This window comes from Haemorhous mexicanus, chromosome 9 (genome assembly GCF_027477595.1).
Source record: "Haemorhous mexicanus isolate bHaeMex1 chromosome 9, bHaeMex1.pri, whole genome shotgun sequence".
Classification (NCBI taxonomy): domain Eukaryota; kingdom Metazoa; phylum Chordata; class Aves; order Passeriformes; family Fringillidae; genus Haemorhous; species Haemorhous mexicanus.
This window is the reverse complement of record NC_082349.1, coordinates 30,814,975-30,840,306: the sequence shown is the minus strand read 5'-3', so window position 1 is coordinate 30,840,306 and position 25,332 is coordinate 30,814,975. Positions and strand designations below refer to the sequence as shown.

General features: G+C 44.3%; 1 protein-coding gene and 1 long non-coding RNA gene across 4 annotated transcripts in view; both read right to left on the bottom strand.

The window, feature by feature from the left end:
• Positions 1–1,316: 1,316 nt before the first annotated feature.
• Positions 1,317–25,332, bottom strand: part of MTA1 (metastasis associated 1) — a 74,695-nt gene continuing 50,679 nt past the window's right edge. The window contains exons 14-20 of one of the 3 annotated variants that reach the window (XM_059854806.1): positions 23,904–24,093; positions 23,430–23,519; positions 21,415–21,567; positions 20,574–20,609; positions 10,029–10,060; positions 7,027–7,178; positions 1,317–2,979 (exon numbers count right to left, since the gene is read on the bottom strand). In XM_059854806.1, the coding sequence (XP_059710789.1) occupies positions 2,841–2,979; positions 7,027–7,178; positions 10,029–10,060; positions 20,574–20,609; positions 21,415–21,567; positions 23,430–23,519; positions 23,904–24,093 (792 nt within the window). In that variant the 3' untranslated portion in view covers positions 1,317–2,840. Of the gene's footprint in view, positions 2,980–7,026; positions 7,179–10,028; positions 10,061–20,573; positions 20,610–21,414; positions 21,568–23,429; positions 23,520–23,903; positions 24,094–25,332 lie in introns of those variants that run through there. The other 2 variants (XM_059854807.1, XM_059854808.1) reach the window with 2 other exon arrangements.
• On the bottom strand, positions 5,056–7,018 carry LOC132331387 (uncharacterized). Its single transcript, XR_009487565.1, has 2 exons — positions 5,496–7,018; positions 5,056–5,442 (listed from the first exon to the last, which is right to left on the bottom strand). It is a non-coding gene; the product is annotated as an uncharacterized LOC132331387 (long non-coding RNA).

Here is a 25,332-nt window from a genome sequence, read left to right as displayed (position 1 = left end):
CAGCTGTGTGAACATGGCTCTATTTTGACAAGGCTCTAGAGCAGGAGGGTGAATAACCAAAGGCAATTCCTGCAGCAACAGCACAGGAATGCAAACACAGAGGGGAGGTCAGCAGGAGCTCAAGGGAGTGACCCCTTGGCCTTGGTCAGGTCAGTGCCTGGACCTACCATTCCCTGCACTGCCAGGAGCCAGAATTTTCCTTCGGTGGCCAAAGGGATCTTCCAGCCTCTCCTCCCAAGCTGGTACAAACGTCACCTGGTGAAACAACCACATGGCAGGGGAGCTTGCTACCGTACGCCAGAAAACAGCATCTCTATTGAAGGACACGCCAGGGTCCTTCAAAGTTAGGGCAGCACAGGACGTGCTCGCTCTCCTTGCCTGGACTCGTTCCCAGAGCAATCTCTGGAGCCGCTCCAAGAAAGCTTGTGAGTTGTTGGAAACCGCAGGGCTGGCACCCCCAAGCGGTTCTTGTGCTCTCAGCGCGGCCGGAGCCGCCTCTGCCGGGCTCAGGGAGAGAGAGCTCAGCCCCAGCCCCGGGATCCTCGGCACAGCCCCAGCCCCGGCACCCCGGGCTGCCCAAGCTGCCCCAGCCCCGGCACTGCAGGGGCCAACTCGGACACGAGGTTGTCCAACGTGATGTGTTCAGATTTCCTCTTGCTACTGGAAGGAACCCACACAGAGACAGAAGTGTTACAAAACCCTCCTGCAGCCGGTGTTTCTCACCTAGAGAGGGTTAATCCTAAGGAATGGTGGTGACAAAGTAAAACTGCCAAAGGTCACTGGTGCTGCTCGCCCTTCCTGAGTAGCATATCCAGGAATGGCCGTCCTGTCTCACTTTTATGTTGTGGACAGGAAAGCCCGACCTGTAGCACAGGATACTCTTAGACCTGCCAGGGTGCAGAGGTCCTCACAGCCACAGAGTGGATCTCATCACTGCTGAGCAGCAAACGAGAGCAAACCCTGAGCCCATGCTGCTCATCTGGGAGGACAGAGCAACGCAGAGCTCCCAACTGCCCATGGGTTGTGCTGCTGACCCCAGGGATGCTGATGTCCCTGTGCCACATGCCAGGGGCAGGCCCGGAGCAGCAGGACCAGGAGCTGCTGTGGACAACGGGCTCATTCAGAGGCCAGCCCCGCATCTGCTGCTTGCTTGAGGAGGAGGAGGAGGGAGATGCCTCTGGCCCTGTGCTGCCGGCCCAGGGACCCTGGAGAGCAGAGCTGAGCCCAGGGCTGGGACGGAGGGCACAGGCCCGTGTGCCCCAGGCACGCAGAACCCGAGCGAGGGCGGCTGTTTCACAAGAGACAAAAAGCAGATGTTTCACAAAAGCTCACTTTCCAGGTTTATTAAGTAAAGTTAACTGAATTGTTTTCATTTTGTGGGGATTCCTTTCCGTCTAACCCAGCGGGTTAACAGAGTTGCACAGAATCACGGTTGGACTGTGATAACCCAAATACAACTTTGGCTCATCTCACCGCTGACACATATGGAATGACTTGGGGGTTATTACATGCTGTGTCTGCTTGAGGCAGGTACATGTACAGATCAGCACAAGTTGCAAATGATAGTTTACATCCTTTCAAAACCGAGCAGGGCATCCAGCAAATGCACTGCCGTGAGAAGACATATGAAAAAGAAATGATACAGACTTGCAAATACGTAAGAAGTTGAAGAGATGCAAGAAACCTCAAACACAAGAAATGTCAAGGGGGGAAAAACCACTTAAATTCAGACACAATGTGTTCAAATGAAAACCCAGCTGTAATTTAAAGTCCCTTCAAAATGGGAAACATACAGTAACGCAATTAAAGAGAAACCAGGTCTCAGCCTGGGAAACGTGTCCAAAAGCACTGATGCACAAACAGGTTCAGAGTTCTAAGCAAAATGTCCCTGGGCATTGGTGTACTTGACTCTTGGAGCCAGAGCAAAGCAATTCATTACACTTGCTGGGCCTACTGCTGGCTCTTGGTGGCCTAACAGCACATAGGATCCCAGATGTCACAGAAGGCAGCACGCAAATGCTGGTTACTGGGAGAAATGCCACGGGCCACTTCTCCCAGAGAGCAACTAGAGTAAGGACACCTAATTCTGGCAGCCTGGCTCCACTGCACACAACGTTAGTGTAATGTTCTGCAAGGTTCTTCAGTTCTTAGCTCACTCCTTTCTCAGCCTGAGTTGGTCTGTCTTGTGCATGAGCACAACTGGCTGTGCAAAATGATCCAAAAAACAGAAGGGACAGGACCAAAGAAAACTGGCTGAACCTGGGGCTGGCTTTCAGCTCCTATTTTCAAATATCAGTTAAAGATTGGAAAGTTATCTACAAAAGAAATAATATAAATGAAATAAAAAAATGGCACCTTCCACAAAATTAAAAAAAAAAAAAAAGAAGAAAAGAAAAATCTTACAACACAGCCTCATAAAAATGGCTTTGCAACGATAGCTCAGTCACAAAATGAAAGGTTCTAGCTCCTCTTACATCAGAAGAGGAAACAAAGCTAAAAAGTACTAGTCCACATTCTCTTAATAAGTTAAACTTACTTTCCCTCTCCCTTCTACAAAAGGGGTAGAAGCAAAAGGGAAAGGAAGCTACTAAAAACAAAAAAAAAAAAAAAAAGAAAAAAGGAAAAAAAAAGAAATAAAGATAGGAGAGAAGGAGAGAGTGCAAGAGAGAGAGAGACAGAGAGAGAGAGCAGTCTGTGGTCAGAGGCTCAGAGCAGGGCTGAGTTCCTTTTAAGGGTTTAAAAGATGCAAAACAGTTCCTCAAAAGTTCCCTCTCTTCAACAGTTAGCTCAATGCTGTAGCCATGGAGACTCAAGTAGGTTCTGGAGGAGAGGCTGCGGCGTTAATCCTCGATGATGATGGGCTCGTCGTTCATGGGCTGGCGGAGCTGCACCGCCTGCACGGGCCGCAGGATAATCGGCTTGTAAGGGCGTCTGGCGGCTCGCTTGGCTTCCGAGGAGGAAAGCAGCTTGCGGATCTTCCTGCAGACAGCCGGGGAGAAAGGCACGGATTACAGAGGCACCGGGGGCTGCTCCCTTCCCCGGGGAGACAGAGCCCCCACAGGGCTGGGCTGGCTGACAATGCTCCTTCTGCAATGGCTGCCCTGGGAAACTCAGATTCTCCGATTTATAAATCCCCCAGTGAAGAGGAAACTGCCTTCTCTGCTCCAGAATCCTTCCCCGGTAGGGCAGAAGGCATTCTGGTCCAGCCTGGTAGGACCAGGCTCTCTGGCTGTGAATAGAACATTGAAATAGTCAGGACAGCCAGTTTCCACACCACTGATTTATTCTGAATTTATTTTGATCAGCTGGATGTGCTGCAGGTAGCTCTGGGGAAGTTTACAAAGCCAAGGCAACACCAACAGGGTTTTTCCCCTTCTCCCACACTGCCTGTGCCCAACCCAGAGATGGGCAATAGTCACACCTTCTATTTGGTTAAGGATTTCCCTATATGTACAAGACTGGCAACAAGTCCCATCAGATGCAGGAAGCTGTTTCATATGGAGAGAAAGACACACCAAAGTTTTAAAATTACCAAAGTAAGTTAGACAGGGACAAATACCGAATGATTGCTTGTTTCTTTTTCTTAATACCAGGCTCAGAGATAAAGGAAGTATCATTAAAAAACCCCATGCAAACCCAAAAATGCAGCAACAATGAAAGACATACTGTGTAATGAAAACGAGGAATTCTTTTATACAGAGGATGTTGTGGTGGTCAAAGAAACAGAGATTAGAAAGGACAGTAATAAATATTCACAAGAGTAGTCCACCAGTACCCACTCTGAGTCTTCACCTCAGGAACTGGGGCAACAAGAAGGGTCTGATAAGGCAGCACTGCCTTCCCTCACAGGCTCCTGACAGAACAAGGTTTTGGCTGACCATGAGAGACAAGAGAGGAAGGGCTCTACAGCCCACATTTCAGCCACCTATCCCCCAATTTCATTTAGGGAACACTACTGGGGCCAACACCCCCTTTTGTTGGCTGTGGTTTTGGCCAGTTGGTTTGGTTTATTTGTCAGTGGAAGGGAGAGCTTCTCACTGAGCTGACGCCTATCACTGTGCTATGATTTCTGCCTTTAAGATGTGATGGCTGCTGAAGGAAGTGGTCAAAATATCTCCCTTATCCTCAAAAACTTACCCTTAGCACCACCAGAACTGACAAACCATCAACTTCAGCTGAAGATTTTGAATCACTTCTTCTTACCAGATTTGGTCATCCCTTTACTTGGTTTTTTTGCCCACTGAGCAGGACAAGCTGCTGCACTTACCCAGACACATGTTTTGTTTGCCCAGTGTCCCCATTTCTCCAACACCTTCTAAAACTAAAAGGCCACAGGGTGAGGAAAGCTGGCAAAGCGGTGGTGAGGGAGAGAAAAAAGAAAGTCTTGATATAATGACTTCTCCAAGATGTTTGACTGCAGCTGATCCACTTTCAGCCAGCAGAGCTCCTTGCAGCACCCATGTGTGCTCCATCAGAAACACGTCCTGCAGCATTCTGGATTCTGCTCAGGTCACCGCTGCCTCCGCCTGCCCGAGTTACAAATGCCAAGCTCCTCACTGGGAGCCTCCAATTCAAAACTTATTCCTTTCACTCGACCAACTTTTCAAACTGCTCCTTCAGAGTGTAGAGCTTGCCAGCACCTCTGCTGAGTTCTCAACAGAGCTACACAAAAAAGGGGAAAAGGGGAGCGTGTAAAACTTCAGGGAAACCTACTTGCTGTGACTGGAAACACAGCCTGACCCTCAGCTGGAGGACGATATGCAGATATTGCAGCTAGATTGATTGCCACGGAGCCAACACAAAGCTCAAATTGTTTCAGAGCTCACAAACAAGTCTTACATTCCTGACACTGGAATGCAGCAGATGGTTCAGGGAAAAGTTAGAGGTGAAATGCCCGACAGAAAACCCGTGCCACTGACAATGCTCCATCGCTCAGGCTTCCCTGCTCTTCACAGCCTGCCAAAAATCTCCTTTCACCACTCATCAGTCAGCTAAGCAGCATGGCTGTCAGACAAAGAAGCCTGGGTGGTTTTTTTCCTTTTCTTTCTCTCTCTATTTTTAAATGGAAGTGATAAGATCTTACTGAGCTGATGTCTATCACCACAACTTTCATGAGAGCTGTGCTGGCTGCTGCAGGACTGATCCTTCCTGCCTCTGTCAGTGGCTCTGTTTGAGCAGAGGATTCCGTGTCTACAGTAAACTGCTGTCACAACCAACACCACACTGGATGAACACTGTTACAGCTCTGTCCAGGTCAAAGGGACAGGACCTTGTACTGGCACACTGCCACCATGCACCTGGTGAATTCCATGTGCCTTGGATGGTGAAGATGTCAAGAAGAGCTCCCTAGATGCAGGATTAGGAAACAAGCCTCGAGCATCTAAGGAGTGCATACCCTGTATCTAAGGTCTGTATGCCCTGAGTCCACAATGGCACATGAATCTGAAAACTGCAACAGGATCCCAGTACCTCTTCATCAGAGTGGCAGCAGTAACAAGAAAACTGCTTCCCCTGAAAATTAAATCCTTCTCTCACTTTATTTTCAATTATATATGGAATTCCATACATAACTGCTTTATTTTACAGCATCTTGCAGGCACAGAAAGGAGAAGGGAAAGACATGGCAAAGATATGAGCTGGTGTGAAATGCACAGTTGCATTAAAGGTGTCCATAGGAACAAGTCTGACCAGGAAATTCATTTCATGTGTCTTCTGAGTTCCAACAGGGTGTTTCCTGCACTGAAACTGATCATCCAATAGATCAGTGGTTAGTAACTTGAATGTTACTAGTATCACCTATTCTACAAAGCCCATCTTTGATACTTAGGCCCACAGAATAGCTCCTTGACCCTTGAAATGCTTTGCAGGTTAAAGAGAAGTTTGGAGATGCCAGGACTCCTGACTATGACCTTTGTGCTGAACAAATGAAGACTCAGAGCAGTGCCAAATTTAGTAGTACCAGAAGAGACAAAGCACTAAAACTCTAAACCTCCTGAGTCACTTGAAAGGTTCAGACACCCAGTAATTCCCAGGTCCATCTCTGCAAGTGGAGGGAAAGGTAAGTGCTTCTCTGCTGTTGGGGCACTCACTGATAGTGCAAGTGTTGATAACTCCAGGCTTCAGACAAAGACAGAAGCCAGACAGCACCTCTGCTGTCAGAGAGGGCTAGAAAGCAGGGCTGCAGCTTTGCTCTGACCTTCCTCAAGGTTACCCAGAAGGGAGGCATCAAGTTCTTGGGAGGAAACCACACAAGCCAATTTCTCTACCTTCTCATCACAGCCAGGAACAACACTCCCATCCTAGGAATACCAGTACTGGGAACTCTGCCTAAGGGATTGGGTCACATAGCTTCCACCACTCTGTCAGCAGTCTGTAAACAGTCTGAAGTGAAACTCACACAAGGAAAGTTTCTTCTGCTATTTTTATCCTGTGGGCAGATCAACAAGAAGAATTAGGACTAGCAGAAGCAGTACCACCAAAGGAGGAAGATGGACACTGTGGGACTTAATCTCACTGCTACTGGTGGCAAATGCAAATCACTGAAAAACGAGTCAGCTCAGCCCACGGAAACCCTCTGTCACTTGCAGGTTCCAGGACCCAGACACATGTGGAGATGTCTTGAGGGGTAATGCCAGAGTTGAGCATGCAAGAGGACATGCAGAGCTCTGTGTAGGGGAGGCTCTGCTCCTCAGTGAGCCAGAAGGGCCCTATCCTGTCCCACTGAGATGGGGCCTGCGAGGGCAGTGATGGGTCTGGACCAGGTGAATTCCCACCTCAGCCTTCCTCCCCTTTGCGTCCATCTCCTACAGCAACTGCTCTGGAAGAAGAACAAGAATCTGCTTTCTCTGGAATGTAAGTGCATGATCATTTCCCACCCTTTACCCACCTCAGCACTGGCTGTGGTCTCTGCATTCAGTTGGTAGCACCAGACCTGCTGACAAGATCCCCCTCTAACCACAACGCCAGCTGCAGCACCCACAAAACAACAGCATCCCCTTAAATCCTCTGAAACACCACATCTCCTACCTGGTTTCTTCAGTGGCCATGTAAAAAACATCATCTGGTGCATCAATCCAGTTCATCCTCCTCCTTTTCACTGGAGGCATGGATCCACCACGAATTAATCGGACTTTTGTTGGGTATGATTTCCCATTGAGCAGCAAGTTTCGGCTTGGTCCCTAACGTGATACATAAAACAGCACAGTTATGGCCTGCAACAAACCTGCAGCAACACTTGCTAAGCACTCAAAGGAAAAGAGAATTAAAGTTTTTGTATGGCTTGCTGAGAGTTTAAGGTAAATACCTCCCCCTCTGGCCCAGGACTGAACACAGAACTCACACATAAGCAATTGTTCACAAGCAGTACAAGTCAGGCGCCTTCAATATGCAATAGGACAGCAATACTTCAGCGACAGGACAAATAATAAATGGAAGGCATTACCAATAATTTGTGGCTTGTGTCTGAAAGATGACATCAAGTTCAAAAGATTGAGCAGCAGACTCAGATTTCAGCTACTACCATAAATCTAGAACAACTCTATTGATTTCAGGGAAGGAAATCTAGCTACAGAGCAAATCAAATACAAGAATCAGAATTTAGTTATTCTGGAGTACCAAACTTACCCAGGTCCTCTTTGTTCTAGGGAGGTCAATATTTAATGAGGATAGTATAGAATTAAATACCTTGTTGAAAACAAATGCAGTACTACAAAGCTCAGCAGCTTTCATGATAAAACCCTTTTAGTATTGAGCACCACAGAGTTCCCAGAAAAACACATTTGCTTTGCGAATCAACACAGGCATCATTTTCCAGACTCACAGCAAGCCCCTTACACTCAGCTGGAAAAACATGAGCTGTTATTAAGAGAGGTGCAGATGAAAGGGAGCAAAGTGTTAAGCTTCTCAAATACAGCTGTCCGTGATCACTGAAGTCCAGTGCTGCTGCCCCTCTTCCTGCTGATCAGCACATTGAGAAATCCCACTGAAATCAGTAACACTGAGCAGCTGGGAAAGATGCAAAATGAAGGCCCAGAAAATTTGATATGCATGAATTAAAGCTGGTCAGAAAACACCCTGGTATCAACTCAACTGTGTATTTCACAGGCCATCATGCAAGGTCAGACCATCTCCCCACATGCACCAAGGCTTCCCCTTCTGCCCATGGAATGGGAAACTGAGCGTTGGTGTGAGGGATATCTGCCCTGGGAGACCCATCTCAAAGGAACGGTGGGGACACAGGGACTTCCCATCCTTTAGTGTCAGGTCATTGCAATAACTAACTGAATTTTAACACTTTGACTTAGGGAAGAACTCAGCCTAAAGACCAAGGGAAAAACCCAACAAACCCCTGCGTCTATCTCATTTTGTATCTGAGCAGAAAACAGAAAATGACAATGACTTATTTTTTGACCAGCCTTAATCAACTGCTCTAGCAAGATCTTCTTCCTGTAGAGCATCAGGGCTTTAGAGCTAAACAAACCAAGCCCCACCTTTTAAAACCCTAAGCTCTTTAAAACTGTTGCATACAAGTACAATAACAATTTAATTTCTTAGTTGCCCAGCTCCATGTTATACAAGACAGCTCCCGCTCCACAGCAGACCACTGAAATACTTCAACAATTGCTTTTAGATTTGACATTTGTTAAGCAAAAGGTTTCAAATAAAAGCTTTTCTGATGGCTTTATTTTTACCCCCTTCAGGTTTCTCCCAGAAAATCCATTCATTAAGGTTGCAAAGCATATTTTCTCCACATATGCAAGATGCACAGGAGAACAACTCCAGAAAAAGTTACTGGAAATACCTAGAAAGGGCACCCCTGTGCTTCCAGGTTGCCCTTTCTCTACCTACATGGTGAAATCTATTTCAAATTATACATCCTGAAATGAGGACCTTTATTTTTTCATTCACACTTGATCAGGCAATAAGAAATCAAGGCAGTTCTGGGAGTTTTACACTAAAACACCTAAAAAGTATTAAGTCATCAGAGATTTCTCCCTCTGCTCTGGGTTGGTTTATTCAGCAGACACAAACAAGTAGCCAGTCTTCTCAGTGACACAGAATGAGGCTGAATTCATGGAGGAGCACAATTTACCACTTTGGATGGAGGAAGAAACCAAAGGAATGCTCTGTCATTCCAAGCAGTCTGGCACACCCAAGTTCTGGCCTCCCCTCAGCCCAAACACTGTCAGGTCCAATAAAGCCTGTGATCACTGTGCAGTGACCATCAGTCACACCTGCTGCTGGCTGACCTGTGTCACAGGGACCCTGCTGACAATAATGTGTTGTGGCACTGCAGCTAACGAGGCAAGCTCCACTTGATCAACACCAGAAGATCATTTTGGGGGGGGGGAAAAGAAGTTATGCTTGAAGTTGTTTCCCATAAGCCACGTGCAAGGGAGAAAAGAGATGCACAGCCTTTGCACTGGCCCCTTCACAATTTAGTGAGAAAGCATTCTGCCAGAGACACATCAATCAGACTGGCTATTTGCTTCTGTCCTTTGATTAAACTCAGCACAATAGATGAAAGGCTACAAATATTTTTTACTAAAAAAAAAAACCAAACCACCCAACGTAAAATACAAGCATTCTCAGCAGGTAACTTGCACACCAACTTGCTAAAAAAAAAAAAAAAAAAAAAATTTAAAAGAAACTGTTTTCCAAACAAACCCTTCCATCATTTAAACCTTTCTCCTTCAGGGAAACACATTCCACCTAGCAACACATCCCAGAACTTTGCTGTAAGCAGCCACTCAGTTTCTGCATGAGCAGAAACAAAATGCTCTGTTCAAAACAGCATCTCATTTATAGATATAAAGGTAGATAGATTTGAGGTTTAAATCGTATTTAACCACTAAGATGATTTTGATGCCCCAAACCAATATTTTTTCCCTTTTCAGTGAATTGGGAATTATGACCAGCTGCAAACAGCAAAGGTGGAAGTGAAGCACTACAGTTTAATGGGGTGTTCTATCTAGTGTGGGTTAATAATTCTTCTTTTCCCTGTTTTGGTTAAATGAACATTCTCTTACCATTTGTCTGGTTTGTCCGTGGTTAGGCAGACCTAACAAACAGGAAAGAGAATAGAGCTGGTAAGACCATTGCTTTTCCAAGACAGAAAAAAGTACAAAATCAAAACACACGCAGCTATGATTACAACTGTGTTGTTTTGCTCAGCCTCGAGTTGCCTACTGAACTGACTTCTGCCCTCCTGAAAGGTGACTGAGAAAAGCTCCCTTGGCAATGTGCTCTGAAGGGCAGAGGCCCCAAGTCACAAACAAGTTCCACTCGCCCAGTCCCTTCTCCATGTACTCAAACCTGGCTTCCCACTAGCACTAGAAGCACACCTCCTCTTCAGATCCCAGGCTTGCTGTGCATCTGGGGAAAAATCTGACACTCTCCTTTGGTCTGAGGAATTTACTGACGTCAAGGAGGAGAAAGTGGAAGGCATTATTCACTGTCAAGGCAGCAACAAACAGAATCTTCCTTATCCTCCTTGGATCCCCTGGGAACTCCTCAGCCACAGGCCGTTAGCAAACAGAGAGTATCTGCTGAACCTGCACAAGTAAACAGCTCCTGAGGCACAGAGCACAGCCAGGGAGCTCTCCCGGAGCCCCTTCCCAGGCACACCCAGCACCAGGCTCGCTGGGACCAGGTGCTGTGCTGTCAGGTACCCCCTCACACTTCCCTCAGCTGTACTGAGCACACCCAGGAGCCTGCAGGACTCTCAGAGCTCCTGGGCTCCGAGGGAAAGGCCTGCTGCTGTAAGGCAGCACGGCCTGGCACTGAACGGACTGGGACACCCAATACAGCTGTGTGCTAGCACTGCTTGGTTTTACAAGATGCACATTCCCAGAAAACATTACTTCATTATCGTCTGTGCACCAAACCACCTTCCTCAGCCCCTTCTGGCTGAGAACCAAAATGTCAGTGCAGCAAATCCAACAGGTACTACAGCACAGGCAGCAGCAAATGCTATTGCTGTCTGCAAAAGGTCTCAGGACAGATTCTGCTTTCACATTCAAAGGATCTTTGAACCCTCCCATTGCTAGTGAGTTAGCTGGGATTAAAAATGTTTTAAAGAAACCAGCAAGAATGAACTTTCACAGCTCATGGTCTGTATTCCAGCAGGTTCCTGGAAGGGCTCGCTGGTAAAAGCAAACACAGTTCTTGCATCAAGTATGACAGGTAACACAGGGCACAGTGGTGTCAGAAGCAGGGGAATTTTCAGAGCATTGAGTATATCATGATATACCACACTAGAATCATCAGTTTATTTCAAGTGTATTTTCCATCCTGTGTAGATGTTAGCTACTTCAAATGGGAAGACACATGGTTTCAGTTCTTGCTGCATTTTTGTGCCTAAGTATTCACAGAGATGAAGAAACAGCTGCCAAGGACAGATGTACCAGGCACCAGTAAGGAGGCCAGTAACAACCTTTGGATGTTGACAAAGGCAGTGCAGGCACCAGATAATCATTTGTTTTTACATGGGAGCAACCACAGCATCCAAGACCCAGCTGCGAGCAGCTGTTTGGGATGGGTGGATGGACAAAGGGCTCCAAAGGGCTGGGAAACAGCACAGCCAGCAGGATGCAGCCAGAATCTGTCAGCTTCAGAGCTAAGCTCCAGCACTTGTTACTTTCTTCCCCCTTCCATAACTGAAAGATTATGTTTTCTCCATTCACAGAAACTCGGAGATGTAAATCAACTGACGCTAGTCCCTGGATTGAAGCCACATATTTTCTTTTAACCACGCTCCAGATCAGTTCTTTTCTTGTAGTAAGAACAGCCTTGATGCCAGAAAAGCCTGTCCTGATATGTGGCTGCTGCTGCACTGACTCTTGGTGGATGTACAACAGACAGTAAACAGTGCTATTTCCAAGCACCAGAATTGAACCAGAATATTCCATGGTGAGAAGCTGAGGTATGCAAACTGAACAAAGACTGAGCAGAACTGCTGCTTGCCCCAAAGCTTCAGAGCCCTCAAGCAGCACAGAAGCACTGCTAACAACAGGAACACACCTCCCTCCCAAACTGCCATGTCTATGATAAAGCTGCTCATGACAACTTTTTGCTGCAGTAAAATAGGACAGAAAACAAAGCTACAGCTTCAATGCCATTTATGCCCTTGCTTTCACAGCAATAAGGTATCAACTAGCATATTAATATTGGTGAATTAATCCATGAATTTTCACTTTAGTCACACTTCAATAACTGGAGTCTGAAATAATGAAAATAGTCACTAAATGACCTTATTCAGTTTGCAATTAAAAAAAAAAAAATCACAGTAAGAGCATATACAGCCAAAGCACTGCTATTAAGTGAGCAAGCTCTACGCACAATCACCACCAAAGAGAGGCACAGGGACAGCACATCTGTAACCCACTGTGGAACTGCTGGCAGGTCAACAGGATGCATCTGGACTGGAAACAATGGATTTTCACCCAATGGATTTTTGGTGGCTTCTGTGTGAGAGAGGAAGCCTGTGAGACAGGCACCTCTAAAAACTAAACCAATCCTTTGTCTGTGGGTGAGTGGTGGCACAGGCAGGGAACTCACCATGCCAGACTCACACCTGCCCCACGTGCCTTCTCCTTTCACAGAGGAAGATTTGAGAGATGTCTCTCCATGCATCCACAAGCAGGTTAAAAATAAGATAGCGTAAGAATTTAAATCAGGAGCAAAATACAACACTTCTGGCAGCTCCTCTCCAGGAAAAAAAAAAAAAAATATAAAAATTCAGACTATATTTTATGGAGGAATGTCTAGAGAAGACACAGGGTAGAAAATGCAATTATTCCTTCTGATGATATCTAAGGTCCAACTGCTTGAATTTGCACAGCTCCACATCAGCATCAACACTGACCTCCTCCAAATGACACAAAAATACACCAACAACAAAGGGAGTGTTTTCAGGACTGACCAAATTTCTAAAACCACAAAGTGTAAAGGTATATAGGGACAGAACTAAGCAGGTCTCCCACTCTTTTGCAGCCAAAGAAATTAAAATATGCTCTGAAAACTCCAGACCAAATGTTAGGGGTTTTTTTCCATAGCATTGAAAAGAACCCAAAGCTGTATAAAATCTCTTGCCATCCAATTCTTCCTGCCAGTCTCCTCTATAGACTGAAATAAAGAGGAAGCCCCAGAGGATAAAATGAAGACAAAGTCAATTGAAGCTATAGCTGCAGAGAATCATAAATGTCCTTTGCCACGGCTGATTGTACACCTTACTGACAGGGCAATGAAACAGCTGATCACTGCACAGAGATTAACTGGCACCCTCAGGGCAGGGCTGCTCCCCACTGCTCAGTGCCAAGGACCTCAGAACTGCTCCTCAAGCTAAGCACAATCAGAGATTTTGGATGAAAACCAGTCCAGCAGGTTACTATGCCCTAATGATCCCATCATTCCTGAAGTACCAAAGCTGCAGGTGAACAGACTTTCTCCCAGAGAAATACAGGTGGGGAAGGACTGCAATCAAACAGCAACACAAGTCTGCTACTGCTGCTACTTTGCAGCTTTGTGTTATCTTTCAAGGATGGTGAAACCACCTCTCAGTCAAACAACCTTTTCCAACATCTCATGATATTTACATCTCATGGTTTTGGATTTGTTAAAAAAAAAAAAAAATTAACAAGAGAATGCCTAAATCTCCAGCAGCAACTACAGCACTGCCCCAAGAGCACTCTGTGGGAGTAGGGGACAGCTGGCACTCAAAAACAGAGAGAGAAAGGGAGACTCTAATTTCCCAATGGAAAGCAAACCAGCACATCTGGTCCCACTGGATGTGTGACTCTAGACAAGCTCTTTGCTGCTCCAGTCCCATCCTCTGAGACTCAGCACCTCGATGGCACAATCCCAAAACTACCCCCCACTGCTCACATTCTGCCTGCTCTTTTGCCAGCACCACACAACACACAGCTGCCACGTGGAGAAGCAGGAGAGCCTGAACCCTCAGCAGTGAGCCCAGTGCAGGCTGGAGCACAGGGAAATTCCCATGAAGTTACTACATCAAGCTCCAAGAAGCTGCTGAAGAAGGCAGAACTTTCTGCTAGGTCAGAAACCACCCAGTGCTTTTCCACACCTGACCATACACCCTGTAAATGGATTTACAGCCCATTTCACAGTCTGACACAAGTCTCTACTGACCTTGGACCAAGGAGGAAGAGTAGCCCAGCTTCCAGCCTGGACACAACTCAGTTAGTAACCTTGTGTTTACTCAAAGTTCCTAGCTCCAATCTTCTGCACATCCACCACACACAAAAACTGTTTCATCAAGCAATTAGTCACAGACAGCATTTGGTTGCTACTTTGTTTACCCACAAGAAGTATCATACACAACATGCAATATGCACTAAGAAGCACATCTTCAATCACAATGAATGCAGAGAATTTCACAACCAGTGACTTCACTAGTGCTTTCTAAAATCCATACACTCTTCATTTTCCTGTTCCAAAAGTAATCCTCCTCTTGGGACTCCCTCCTTCCCAGCACTAACAAACACATCAACAGTACCACATTTATGAGTAAGCTAGAGAAAAATATAAAAATTCATGCATGAACAAGGCTTGATGAAGAAGGATTTCACTTCCAAGTTACTGGTTCACTTGAGGCAGTCTCAGCACGCTGACGCACACACTTTTTTGCCAACTTGCAAGAGCACTTTAGCACCCCTGCCTCTCTTTATAACTACCACGAATGTTTTACCACTGTGAGTGTCCACCTTCTAACAATCAGAGGCTACAAACTTTCAGAAATGGAAGTGCCACAAGCAGAACAGAGCATAAATTGTGGCAAACACCACCTAGACTTAACATTTTCTTAAAATTCTGTTGTACATAAAAACAATGTTAAAATTGCAATTTACTTACCTAAGTAAGTTCCTACCAAGATTGGCAAAGGAAAAGGAAAGAAAAGATTTAAGGTTAAAAAAGGGAAAGATTCAAGTAGCTCAGAATACAGAAGCTCAGCCCCATGCAACAAATTGAGATACACAGACTGGTTTGGCTGCAATGAAACACAGAGTGATCACAGTTCTCTGTTGGACAGATAAAACCAAGACAACATTAAACACACAGTAATTCCAAATGAGAGATTTTGCAAAGAGCAGCTTTAATTTCAGATGGGTAAGTACTGGTCTGTACCCAGCTCCTTCCACCCAGCCCTGCACATGAACATCACTGAAAGATTTTGACAGCACTTCCTAAAACGCTTGGTCAAGCAGGTCACACTCACTTGCTGTAACCACAGCCCCTCCCAGATGATGTGTCTGTTCATGCAAGGCTGTACCTCCTGCTACAAGCACTTCAAGAACCCTGCTAATACTTTCTGAACAGTGGCATCCAACTGCAGAGAGCCAGCAGCCCTCCTTGGATAAGCACATTGGGAAGGGAGAGCTGCTTTCTGTCTCAGGGTTGACTCAATCAATACTGTTCACTCATATTCCAAAAAGAGCAGAATGGTGGATTCTGCCTGGCTGTAACACACCAAGTGGTTAAAAAAAAAGAAGACAAAACTATGCACCTCTCTGCTTTAGGATTTGCTGATCCAAGCTATCTAAATTAGAAAGCACTGAATTATTCACTGTTCTTAGCATCAGGAGTATTATACATCATATACACATATGTATGTGTGTGCATTAGATAGACAGATATAGATATATGAATTATGTGTGTCACACATTCCACTCAATTACAGATTCAGGCTTTGTACTATCCAGGGCACTTGCAAATCTGCCCTTGCTCTGTTATACATTAATTTCCTCTCACATTAATTACACCTGCTCTCTACCATTGCCCGGGGATATGCACTCTCCTCTCAATCAACATTTGCATCTTACTCCATGCCATCACTCCTAAACAAAATAGTTTTCACTAGCTGATCCACAGAGCATGATGCCCATCTGCTGATTTTATTTTCAGATCTTTCTTCACAACACCAAAAGAACCTAATCAGAGTACCAAGGCTAAACTGAAGGCAACTGAAAATCGTGTCACTTAGCATCTGAATGCAAAATCCCATATGAAATCCTCAAAAATAATCATTACTTCAGGCAAATAATCTTAAAGTGAGAAAGTTGCACAGGCACATGGCTCTTGGGGTCTCCAAAAAGCAGTTCAAGCACCATGACATTCTTCCCAGGTGTGCTGCAGCTGGCACTGAACATTTGCTCTCTTGTCTTGAGTCAGCATTACTGGGGTCTGGCTTCCAACAGCTACAGGCAGGCCTTTTCCCCAGCACCCCCCCATTTATTAAAGGACCAACACTCCCTGCCATTTACAGTAATTGCTGGATGGGCACATTTCCATTGGCTGGTTATCTATCCCTCAGTTTTTAGAAGGACAGCTGGGGTCACTGGTGATAAAGGCAGTGTTTTAATGCAACTTGTACATACAGGTAAGTCCACATTTTCTGCAAGCCTAAGTCAGCCAGAAAAAAACAAATGTGTGTGTGTGTGTGTGTGTGTGTGTGTGTGTGTGTGTGTATAAAATACTGAAATAGTTTGGTCCCCTACATAGCTGATGTTAGAGAACTTCCCTATCTTTCCACCTTGACAGCTGCTTTTGTTCAAGAACAGTTCTTCCACTGCCATCCTCATCTCTTGATAACTGAACTAAGGCATGCCAGGCTGATGAAAGCTTCCACTTTTGGTTCATTCACCTTTCCCAAAAAGGATGTGAGAAACAATGAACCAGAACATGTTAAATTAGATTGACATTCCATTTGGGTTTAGAAATCCCCAGCAGCAGAAGCAAGGTATTCCAACACTTAATTAACCTCACTCAAAAATCTGCAGCTTTTTTCCAGCCAAAGCCCCCAACTGTACCTTCTGGCTACTGCAGCTTGTTATTCCACTCCCAGCTAGACTGAAAGCCCCTATTATTATACTTCTGCTGCTCCTGTCAGCAGAGACAAGCATCTACAACTCCCACTTTGATGGAAGCATTTTCCATTATAGAGAGTGTTTTCCAGTCCCTTCCCTGTTTTCATGGCTCTTCTATAAACCCTCTCCAGTTTTCAGCATTCGATCCACCACCATGTTATCAATGCAAGTTTGTTGCTGGGAAAAGCCTTCCCTTTATTGCAGCTACTCATTCATGTTCTCCCTCTTTCTGCCAATTTTAGGAGCGCATGTGATGACCCTGAAAAACAATTTTGATCAGATGAAAGCCAGCATGGTATAAAAGAGAGGGGAGAAAAATAAAAATCTGACACAATGCTCTCTCCCTTCCCCCAGCAGGAATTTGCATAGCCAAGTAATACACAGATCCCACTCTGCATGGCTGTAAGGAAACAAGTAAACAGGTTCCTGCACACAAAACATCCTCTCTCCCTCCCCAGAGGAAGTCTCATGGCATTGTCAAGCTCCAGAACGCTACTGAAAAAGCAATAAACTACTGATTTTTTAACATCTCACTCTATTTGACAGCTTGTGAGACTCCATGTACTTTTCATGTTCCAAAAATAGGATTCTGAAGCAATTTGTCCACGCTAAGTTAATGCTGAAGGAGAGCTGAGAAGTGTACTGTATGCCTTATGATGCCTCCAACATGATTTAAAGAGGAGGAAAACAAAATAGATGAAAGAACTACAATCTTCTTGTAAAATAAAGTGGAGGCAGTGAGAACATGAGATTATGAGTATTTTCCTGCTCTTATAATTCAGGCACTGGTCAAAATGCCTGGCCAGATAAATCATATTCAGAGCTTGAAGAAGTTCAGGTTTCAAGGGCTAAGCAAAGATGAGTCAGAAAAACAAAAGTTGAAATGACTTAGCTGGAACTACAGTAGCAAGAGCGAAAAAAACCCAAAAAACAGACAGAATTCCAAAGGAAAAAGGTGAACTACTCCTTGAAGTTCAGCAATTGTTGTGTATAAAGATGTACCTTAATGCTTTCCACTATACAGACACAAGTGCTACCTGGTTCTTTCCTGCAATTAAACCTCTTGATTATATTCTGCTTTACAACCTGGCCTTGAGGAAAGCCTTACAAAACCATCCCATGCTATAATTTCCAGTGTTCAGGCCTCTCCCCTGTGTTTGGAGGTGATGGCCCAGCACCATGAGGCTTTTATCACCAGCAGAGAGACTTCAGCTAAAGCCCACAGTAACAGTGTCCCCTGTCCTCTGTCACAGACACTGGCACAGTGACCTGTCCAAACCCTGAGATGTCTTCCAGGTGCCACCAATGCAGCACACCAGCAGGAAGCAGAAAAAGTCCTGGATAACAGATACAATTTTGCACTAGGTTAACATCTCTTCGGAAACTATTTAAACACAGGTGGACAAAGTGTCTTCCTGAACCTAAAGTTGTGCAGAAAGAATATTTTCAGCCTCTCTGGGCAGACATCTAAGCACTTTTTTTTTTTTTTTTTTTTTTGCAGTACAGACCCCTTCAGTGACCTAAACTAGTCAGTATGTCAAGAGGAGATGAGAAACATGAAAATAACACCCTCAATTTCCCATAGTATCTATGTAAATGCAGAATTATAACAAGTCAGGCTTACTCTCAATCTTTCTCTACTATTTTAGGTCAGCTATAATCCAAAAATCAGTTATTCTGAATAGATGGGTTTATTCCAATCCTTTTATACTCACTCACTGGCTCCTAAATTCTGGCCACAAGGCTTCATCACTCTCACTGCCATTCACCTCTTCTTCACAGCAGTTCCAGCTGGTGCCCTTCCTGCCAGCAGCCCCCCAGACTACTAAGCCTGGATGACTCCATCCAAAACCAAGGAGAAGCCTCAGGGCCACAATCCCAATCCTTTCATGGCACAAGAAACCAGTTGTATCCACACCCACAAGCAGCAAGGTTTACCAGTTCACACACAAGGCAGCTGGGAACCTGTGCTAAGAGGCACCAAGACACAAACTGGCACCAGGACAGAAAGAAAGCCACCAAACTCCCACCATCTGCTTCCCTGTGCCCAGCAGATCTTGATCCAAGTTCTTAAAATCTTGTTTCCTTGCAGGTGGTTCCCTTCCCTCTTGGTCCTGGCAAAGCTTCCAGCAACCCAGGCTCAGGAAATATTACAGATGCAAAACTGAAGCGTGGCAAACATTTTCCATTCACAAATAAATCTCAGACAACAGGTTTAAGCTGAACTGCTCACAAGAATATCTAGTTAACACTCACTACTCCAGCAGGTAAACAGATCCTGGGAGTGAACTGGATTCTGCTACCTAGCAGTTACAGGTACAAGTACTCCAGCAAGTATTTCAGTGGCTGGCTGAGAACAGTCCCAACAGGTAGAGCAGCAGGTGCTTGGGAAGATCCAGGCCCTGCACAGCTCCACACACCTGCTTCAGAGAAACACAAACTCTGAGGAACTGGTACTTTTCCCAAATCATCTTTGCAGATGGCTCCAGCAACAGTTCTAAGTGAATGGAACAGGGAAGGATCTGTTCTACCTCCTTCCTCTGGCCCACACCATCTCTGAGCTTCCAAAGTGTATCATCTGCTGAGGAAGACATTCAGCAGGGAGCAGCAAGTCTGCCCATAAGCAGGTATTCATCAGGAGCTGCAGAAATTCAGTGAGCTACCCTGCACCTACATCCCTCATTACTGGCCACAGCTTCTCAGGAAGCCAAACTGACCAACGCAGCAGGGTTTTGTTACTCTTCCCAAAAGACAAGTTACAAAGCACACAAGAACTCAGCAACAGGATATAAGGAATAAATTCCCAAAGAGAGCAAGACAGTAGAACAAGCCCTGTCCTCACTGCTGTATTCTCCACACGCACTCTTATTTGCATGCATGCAAATATGGGTAACAGCCACCCACTGTCTCAGCCATGAAACACAAGGATTATCATCAGGGCATGCAGTGCTGGCCAGCTCATGGCAACATGTAAGATTTTGTGTTTGCCTGTTCACAGCGACATTTTGTGCTTGTCTGTCTCCTAAATATTCAAAATTGGCCCGTTCTACTACATTTGCTGAAGTGACATCATATATACATTTCCTGCATGATCACAAATGAAAGATTCTGACATCTCTTCAGTACTCAGAACAGATTAATTTTTAACCAGCGGAAATTTTGAAAATTGCTTTCTACTGCCTGCAGAGAATGTGCAGACATCTCTAACCAGTCAGACAGTCCACTCGCTGGAAAATACAGAGGGTTGAACTTGGGACTTGATGTAAATATTGTCTTCTATTTCTTTTGGTCCAAGCGGATTCAAAGCAGTTCAAGACATGTGAAAATTTGCTTTCTTAGAAGTCAAACATTGAAACAACCCCTATTTTCAAACCAACCATCACAGCTTCCTGCAGTTTCACAGAACTGCTGGAAGACTGAGGAATTGAGGAAGGATTGAGGAATTAGGAACCAATTCTCAACACAGGACTTCATGTCTTCAGTACAGTTGCACAACTTGTTGCCTGCATGTGAAAAGCCTGAAAGGTGAGCAGCAAAACCATGGGTGGAAGTGGTTACCCAAGGAACACTTAGACATCAACACAGAAGGTGCACACAGACTCATTAGCCACAAAGCACAGACAAGCCAGCAGATGAAACTAAAAATCACTCTCCTAGCATAAGCTGAGCGCAGCTTCAAGGTCTTACCCCTGCTAGGCATCAACAGGCGCTTCTTCATGTTGCCTGATAGAGCACAAGTGAACAGAAAAGAGAAAAACATCACATCAGCAACCTGAACAGCAGCAGTTTTAAAAGTTCTTAATGTTAAAACACAATGAGATATCATCAAATGTCTGTAATTATATAAGCTACTTATAAAGTTAAAATTAAAGGTAAAAAATGAGAAAGACTGGATCTCCCTCCCTGCTGGAGTCACCACTACACCAACTGTTCCTTTCCCTTGTTAAGGGGAGCTACCCTCGGTGTTCCAACTCAATTCAACAGACCCTCTTCTCCTCATCTGACAGAGACTGCACTTTCTCTTCCCTGACACTCTCAAGCAAGAGCAATTCTTCAGAACAGAGACTTGGAGTCCATGCCAGGCACATCCTGCTTCTATCTCCCACCTCAAACACCTTTCCCTTGCCTCTTCTTCTTGAGGAGGTGAAGCCCAAGCACAGAGGTAGTGAGTAACAGGGCCAACAAGGGACACATCACTCAAAAAGTCTAATCAGGGTATTCTTCACACTACTAATTTAAAAACTGAAGGGAAGTTTCTCCTTCACTATCCCATTTGCAAGGCTGGCCAAGGCAGGCAGAGTTCCACTAGCACAGTGACATGCACCTCCTAGGCAGTACACACCATGTGCCTCACCTAAAAGGAGAAATGGGACAGGTGGCTCTTAAAAAATTTAAAATAACCTCCCTCAAGAATAAGAAATTTGGAATTTATATAAAGGACTATGAGTTTAGATAATCTCCTTGTATACCAAAAGGACAGAAGAAAAAGCCTATAGACACAACTTAAATTTTGTGGGAAAATATTTACCATCCATTCCATTGTGTTGTTCATAGCTTCTTTTTCCCAGGATAGTTGGGGACCCATTATTAATGACAGGTGTAAACTTAGCAGGAGTCAGATTGTTGAGAGAACTGGACAAGCTCTTGGCAGGATCTGGTTTTGGAGGACATGGATGAGACTCTGGTGGAAAACAGCAAAGTAGATGTTTCTTATTAGTAAAGATACTGGAATTATAAATCTGAAAACAACCTGCAAACTTCCCAGGTGACCAAGTACACCTCCTTTTACATACAAACTATCTCAGTCAAAAGTTTTGAGATTGCTACTGATATAAAGCATTTCCATATATTTAGGAATTCACCACTACTAAAGATACGAAAATCATTATCACGGTATTATCCTAAAAAAAGATTTGATAGCAAAAGCATTTTGTATCTATTTCTGTAACACTGTTCTCCAATAATCTGGAGTAATTTTTGGGGTGCTGTATACTACAACCCAACTTTGGCCATGTTGGTCATTCAACACACCCCTAAACTCAGGGGAAATTACAACTCTGCCAGTTTGCCTGAAAAGTTTATAAAAAATACAATTTCTGCAACAGCAAACAAAGTAAAGATTCAAAGATCCACTATAAAGAATACAACATCTGAATTCAAGCTTTGGGCCAAGGCAGACATCAAGTCCACACTCTTCAACTTTGAGTTGAGAAAAGGCTTTGAGAAAGTTACAAGAAATATCAAATGGGAACTTCAACTGAGTCTTCCCTCACAGGCCCAACAGCAGAATAAGATATAAATTCAATTCCACTAACAGCACCAAAAATTCTCCTTGCCACTCCTCCCTCCATTTCCATCACTCTTTTCTCCCAGCTCAATAATCCAGTGGAGACCCTGACACAGTGCAAGGAAGGCTCAAAATCTGCTGCTACTTTCTGTACCATTATTAAAATAAGGATATTATCCAACAGCACACTTCTCCCTTCATCTGCTCTCTTTTGTTGCACTGTATGTTTCCAGAGGTTTCTCAATCCACGTATCCCATCAGCACACAGCAGAAGTACAACGCCCAACAGAGAGCAGTAAATATTTAATACACCCTCAGCCTTACAATATTTCATCAACAAAAGCGTTCAAAGAAACCTAAAATCAACTCCAATGCTGTTTATCTAAATGAAAAGGCAATCAACTTCCTTGCTAAGCTGGAAGCCTTCAAAGAGGAGAGACTTGCATTTGGCTGCCAGAAGAACCTGAGGGATGTCTGCAGGGTAACAGGGAGCACTGGGGAAAGCATTTGGCATTTGTCTGGAGTCAGCACTGGCACGTTACACAGCATCACTCTGGATGCTTCCAGCAGCTCAAACTTACACCACAGTTCTGGATGGAGCTACACAGTCCTGCCCCGCAAATCAGCTCATGAGGCAAAACTGTAATTCGTAATTTCAAGAAAATTGTAATTAAAAAAAATAATAAAACCCAAGAGGAAAGTGAAAAACAGAAGTATGATCCCCTTGTCTACATTCAGCACAGAACAGCCATCAGCTGATTCACAAGCTGCGGGACACAGGGCTGTCTTAAACCCAAGAGGCTTCTTGGAGGTCCCAACTGCCCAAACTACCTCCAGACAGCCCAAAATCATGAGAAGTGAATAATCACATGCTCCCAAAACATGATGTTAGTGCCTCCACTGGCAGATGGTAAACTGTCTCCATATACATCAGAAGCCACAGCAAACACATCCCTCCCTGCACTTGAACAAGTTTCTGATAGAGCTTTATGACCCCAGAGTGGACTGCAGAGACACTGGCTCTGTCAGATAAAGTAGGAAAAGTAAAAAGGACAAGTTAAGGAGATGGGTTTCATGCTTTCTTTTGTTTGTGGGGTGAGTTTTTTTGTGCCTTGTTTCTTGTTTGTTTGTTTTTAATCCAGAATGAGCATCTAAATCTGGACTAAGTGGAAAACCCAAATGGTCAGCAGAGTATCTAGGAGGGTGTTTCCTGTGTCTGGGGGGTTTTGCAGGTGATGGTTTGGTGAGTTTAATACCTAAATACCGCAGGACTGCTTCTAAAGGCTTTCGAACCACTTGCTTTAATAGCAATGGGTTTTCTGATGCCTCAGGTAAACGTGCTGTGCCTGTAAAACACAGAGAAATAATTAGAGGGTGAAGACATTTAGCTATTATAGCAAAACCAAGTAAGTAACTCCAGTGTCCTGAAACAGCTTTGCCATTAAAAGGAATTTTACAGGTGGCAAGCAGATCCTGGCAACAGGACACAAACACAGAGAATGCTCCATGTAATAGCAAACAGAAATGTTTTAAAACAAACAACTCATGAACTTTCAAAGTCATTTTGCCCAGCCTACCATCAGTTAGAAGGCTCTGCAAGTACAGCTAGGTTTTGTGAAAGCACTAGCTACGTGCAAGAGAGCATCTCAGCAAGCTGCAACTCGAAACTTTCCAGGACAGAAGTCTCAAAGGACTCCTTGGCAAGGAGGTCCCAGCTGCAGCTCACTCACATTCTGCTTTGATTGCTGCACTGTTAATAGGCAGATAGGGGTGTCTTGCAGCGTGCCAAGGGCGCAAGATGTCTCGACATAAACGTCTGGCAATTCTGGTCAGTTTTGTTGTGTGGAGATAGAAAGCTTGTCGTGTCTTCATAGCAAACTTGGGACTCCCACTGTTTCGTACTGGCACACCATGAGGACTCTGAAGGGAAAGGAAAATAAAAATGGTTTCTGAAAAAAGCAATTATTACAAAGTACAGCTGCAAAGAAGAGTAAGTATTATGTAAAGTCACTTTCAACTACTGTTTCTCAGACACAAGAACAGAAATGGTATTACACATGAAAAATATTTTTAACCCAGCTATTCCCCATTTCCCAAGTCTCACCCCTAATATCTCAAAGGATAAAATGAATGGAAACCTTCTCACTCTGCAGGGAAGCATTGATTTCTATGCTGTCACAAGCATTAAGGTAGGGATCCAAAAGCCAGACGTGAAGAAGTTACCTGATGCTATCACACGATTTAGAGCTTATAGGCTCAAGAGAAAGACTCTCCTTTTGGGTGCTCAGGGTTGCTCTGGAGGTACAAGGCAAACTCCTTATAACAAAGTGTTTGTCAGAAGGAGGGGAAAATCAGAAAGAGCTGCATAACAAAAATATACACCAAAACCTCATTTTCCAAAGCAAATGTATGGCATGCAGGAATGGTTTTGGCTCAAAGCTGCAAGAATTTATTTAATTCTTACTCTTAACAAAAGTACTCACAGATAGATTTCATATTCATTGCACATAATAAAGAATACTACTGGAAGACATTTATGAGCTACTGAGAACCAAAGTAGTTATCCTCTTTATGAAAAGCAACTAAGTCAACCAATGAAATAATGCAAGTAGAATCTTATCTCAGACCCACCCACAGCTGGAAAACAGGAAGAAACTTCAGTTTGGGGAGAACAAGGCTTTCCCTTCTATGACTATTTACATACTTTTAATTAACAAACAAGAGGTATAAGGCAGTTATCTCAGCAATTAGGAGGCTTCAGAGGGCAAAGAGAAGCCTGGATAGGATAAATGCTAAACAAAAGAAATGGAAAGGGAATGATAGCAAAGAATAGGAAAGAGGAAAGAAATTATCCTGAGATAAAAGTTCAGTGTGTGCTATCCTTCTATCCATGTGATACAGTTACCTTCTCCAATCAGTTTAATGTCTAATGCTTCCAGATTAAACTCTTACCAAATTCAGAAAAAAAATCTGAGATTTTTGGTTTCTGACTAAGAGAGAAAAAATGAAACAGAAACAGCTCATACAATGCTTACTCAAACCTATCCAAAAAAGGAGGATTATTAAAAAAAGTAGGATTAGGTAGGAAAACAAGATAAAGGATCTCTAAATAGTCACTAGCTATTTGGGGTATCTAATTTTGAATATGCCTCGGGAGAG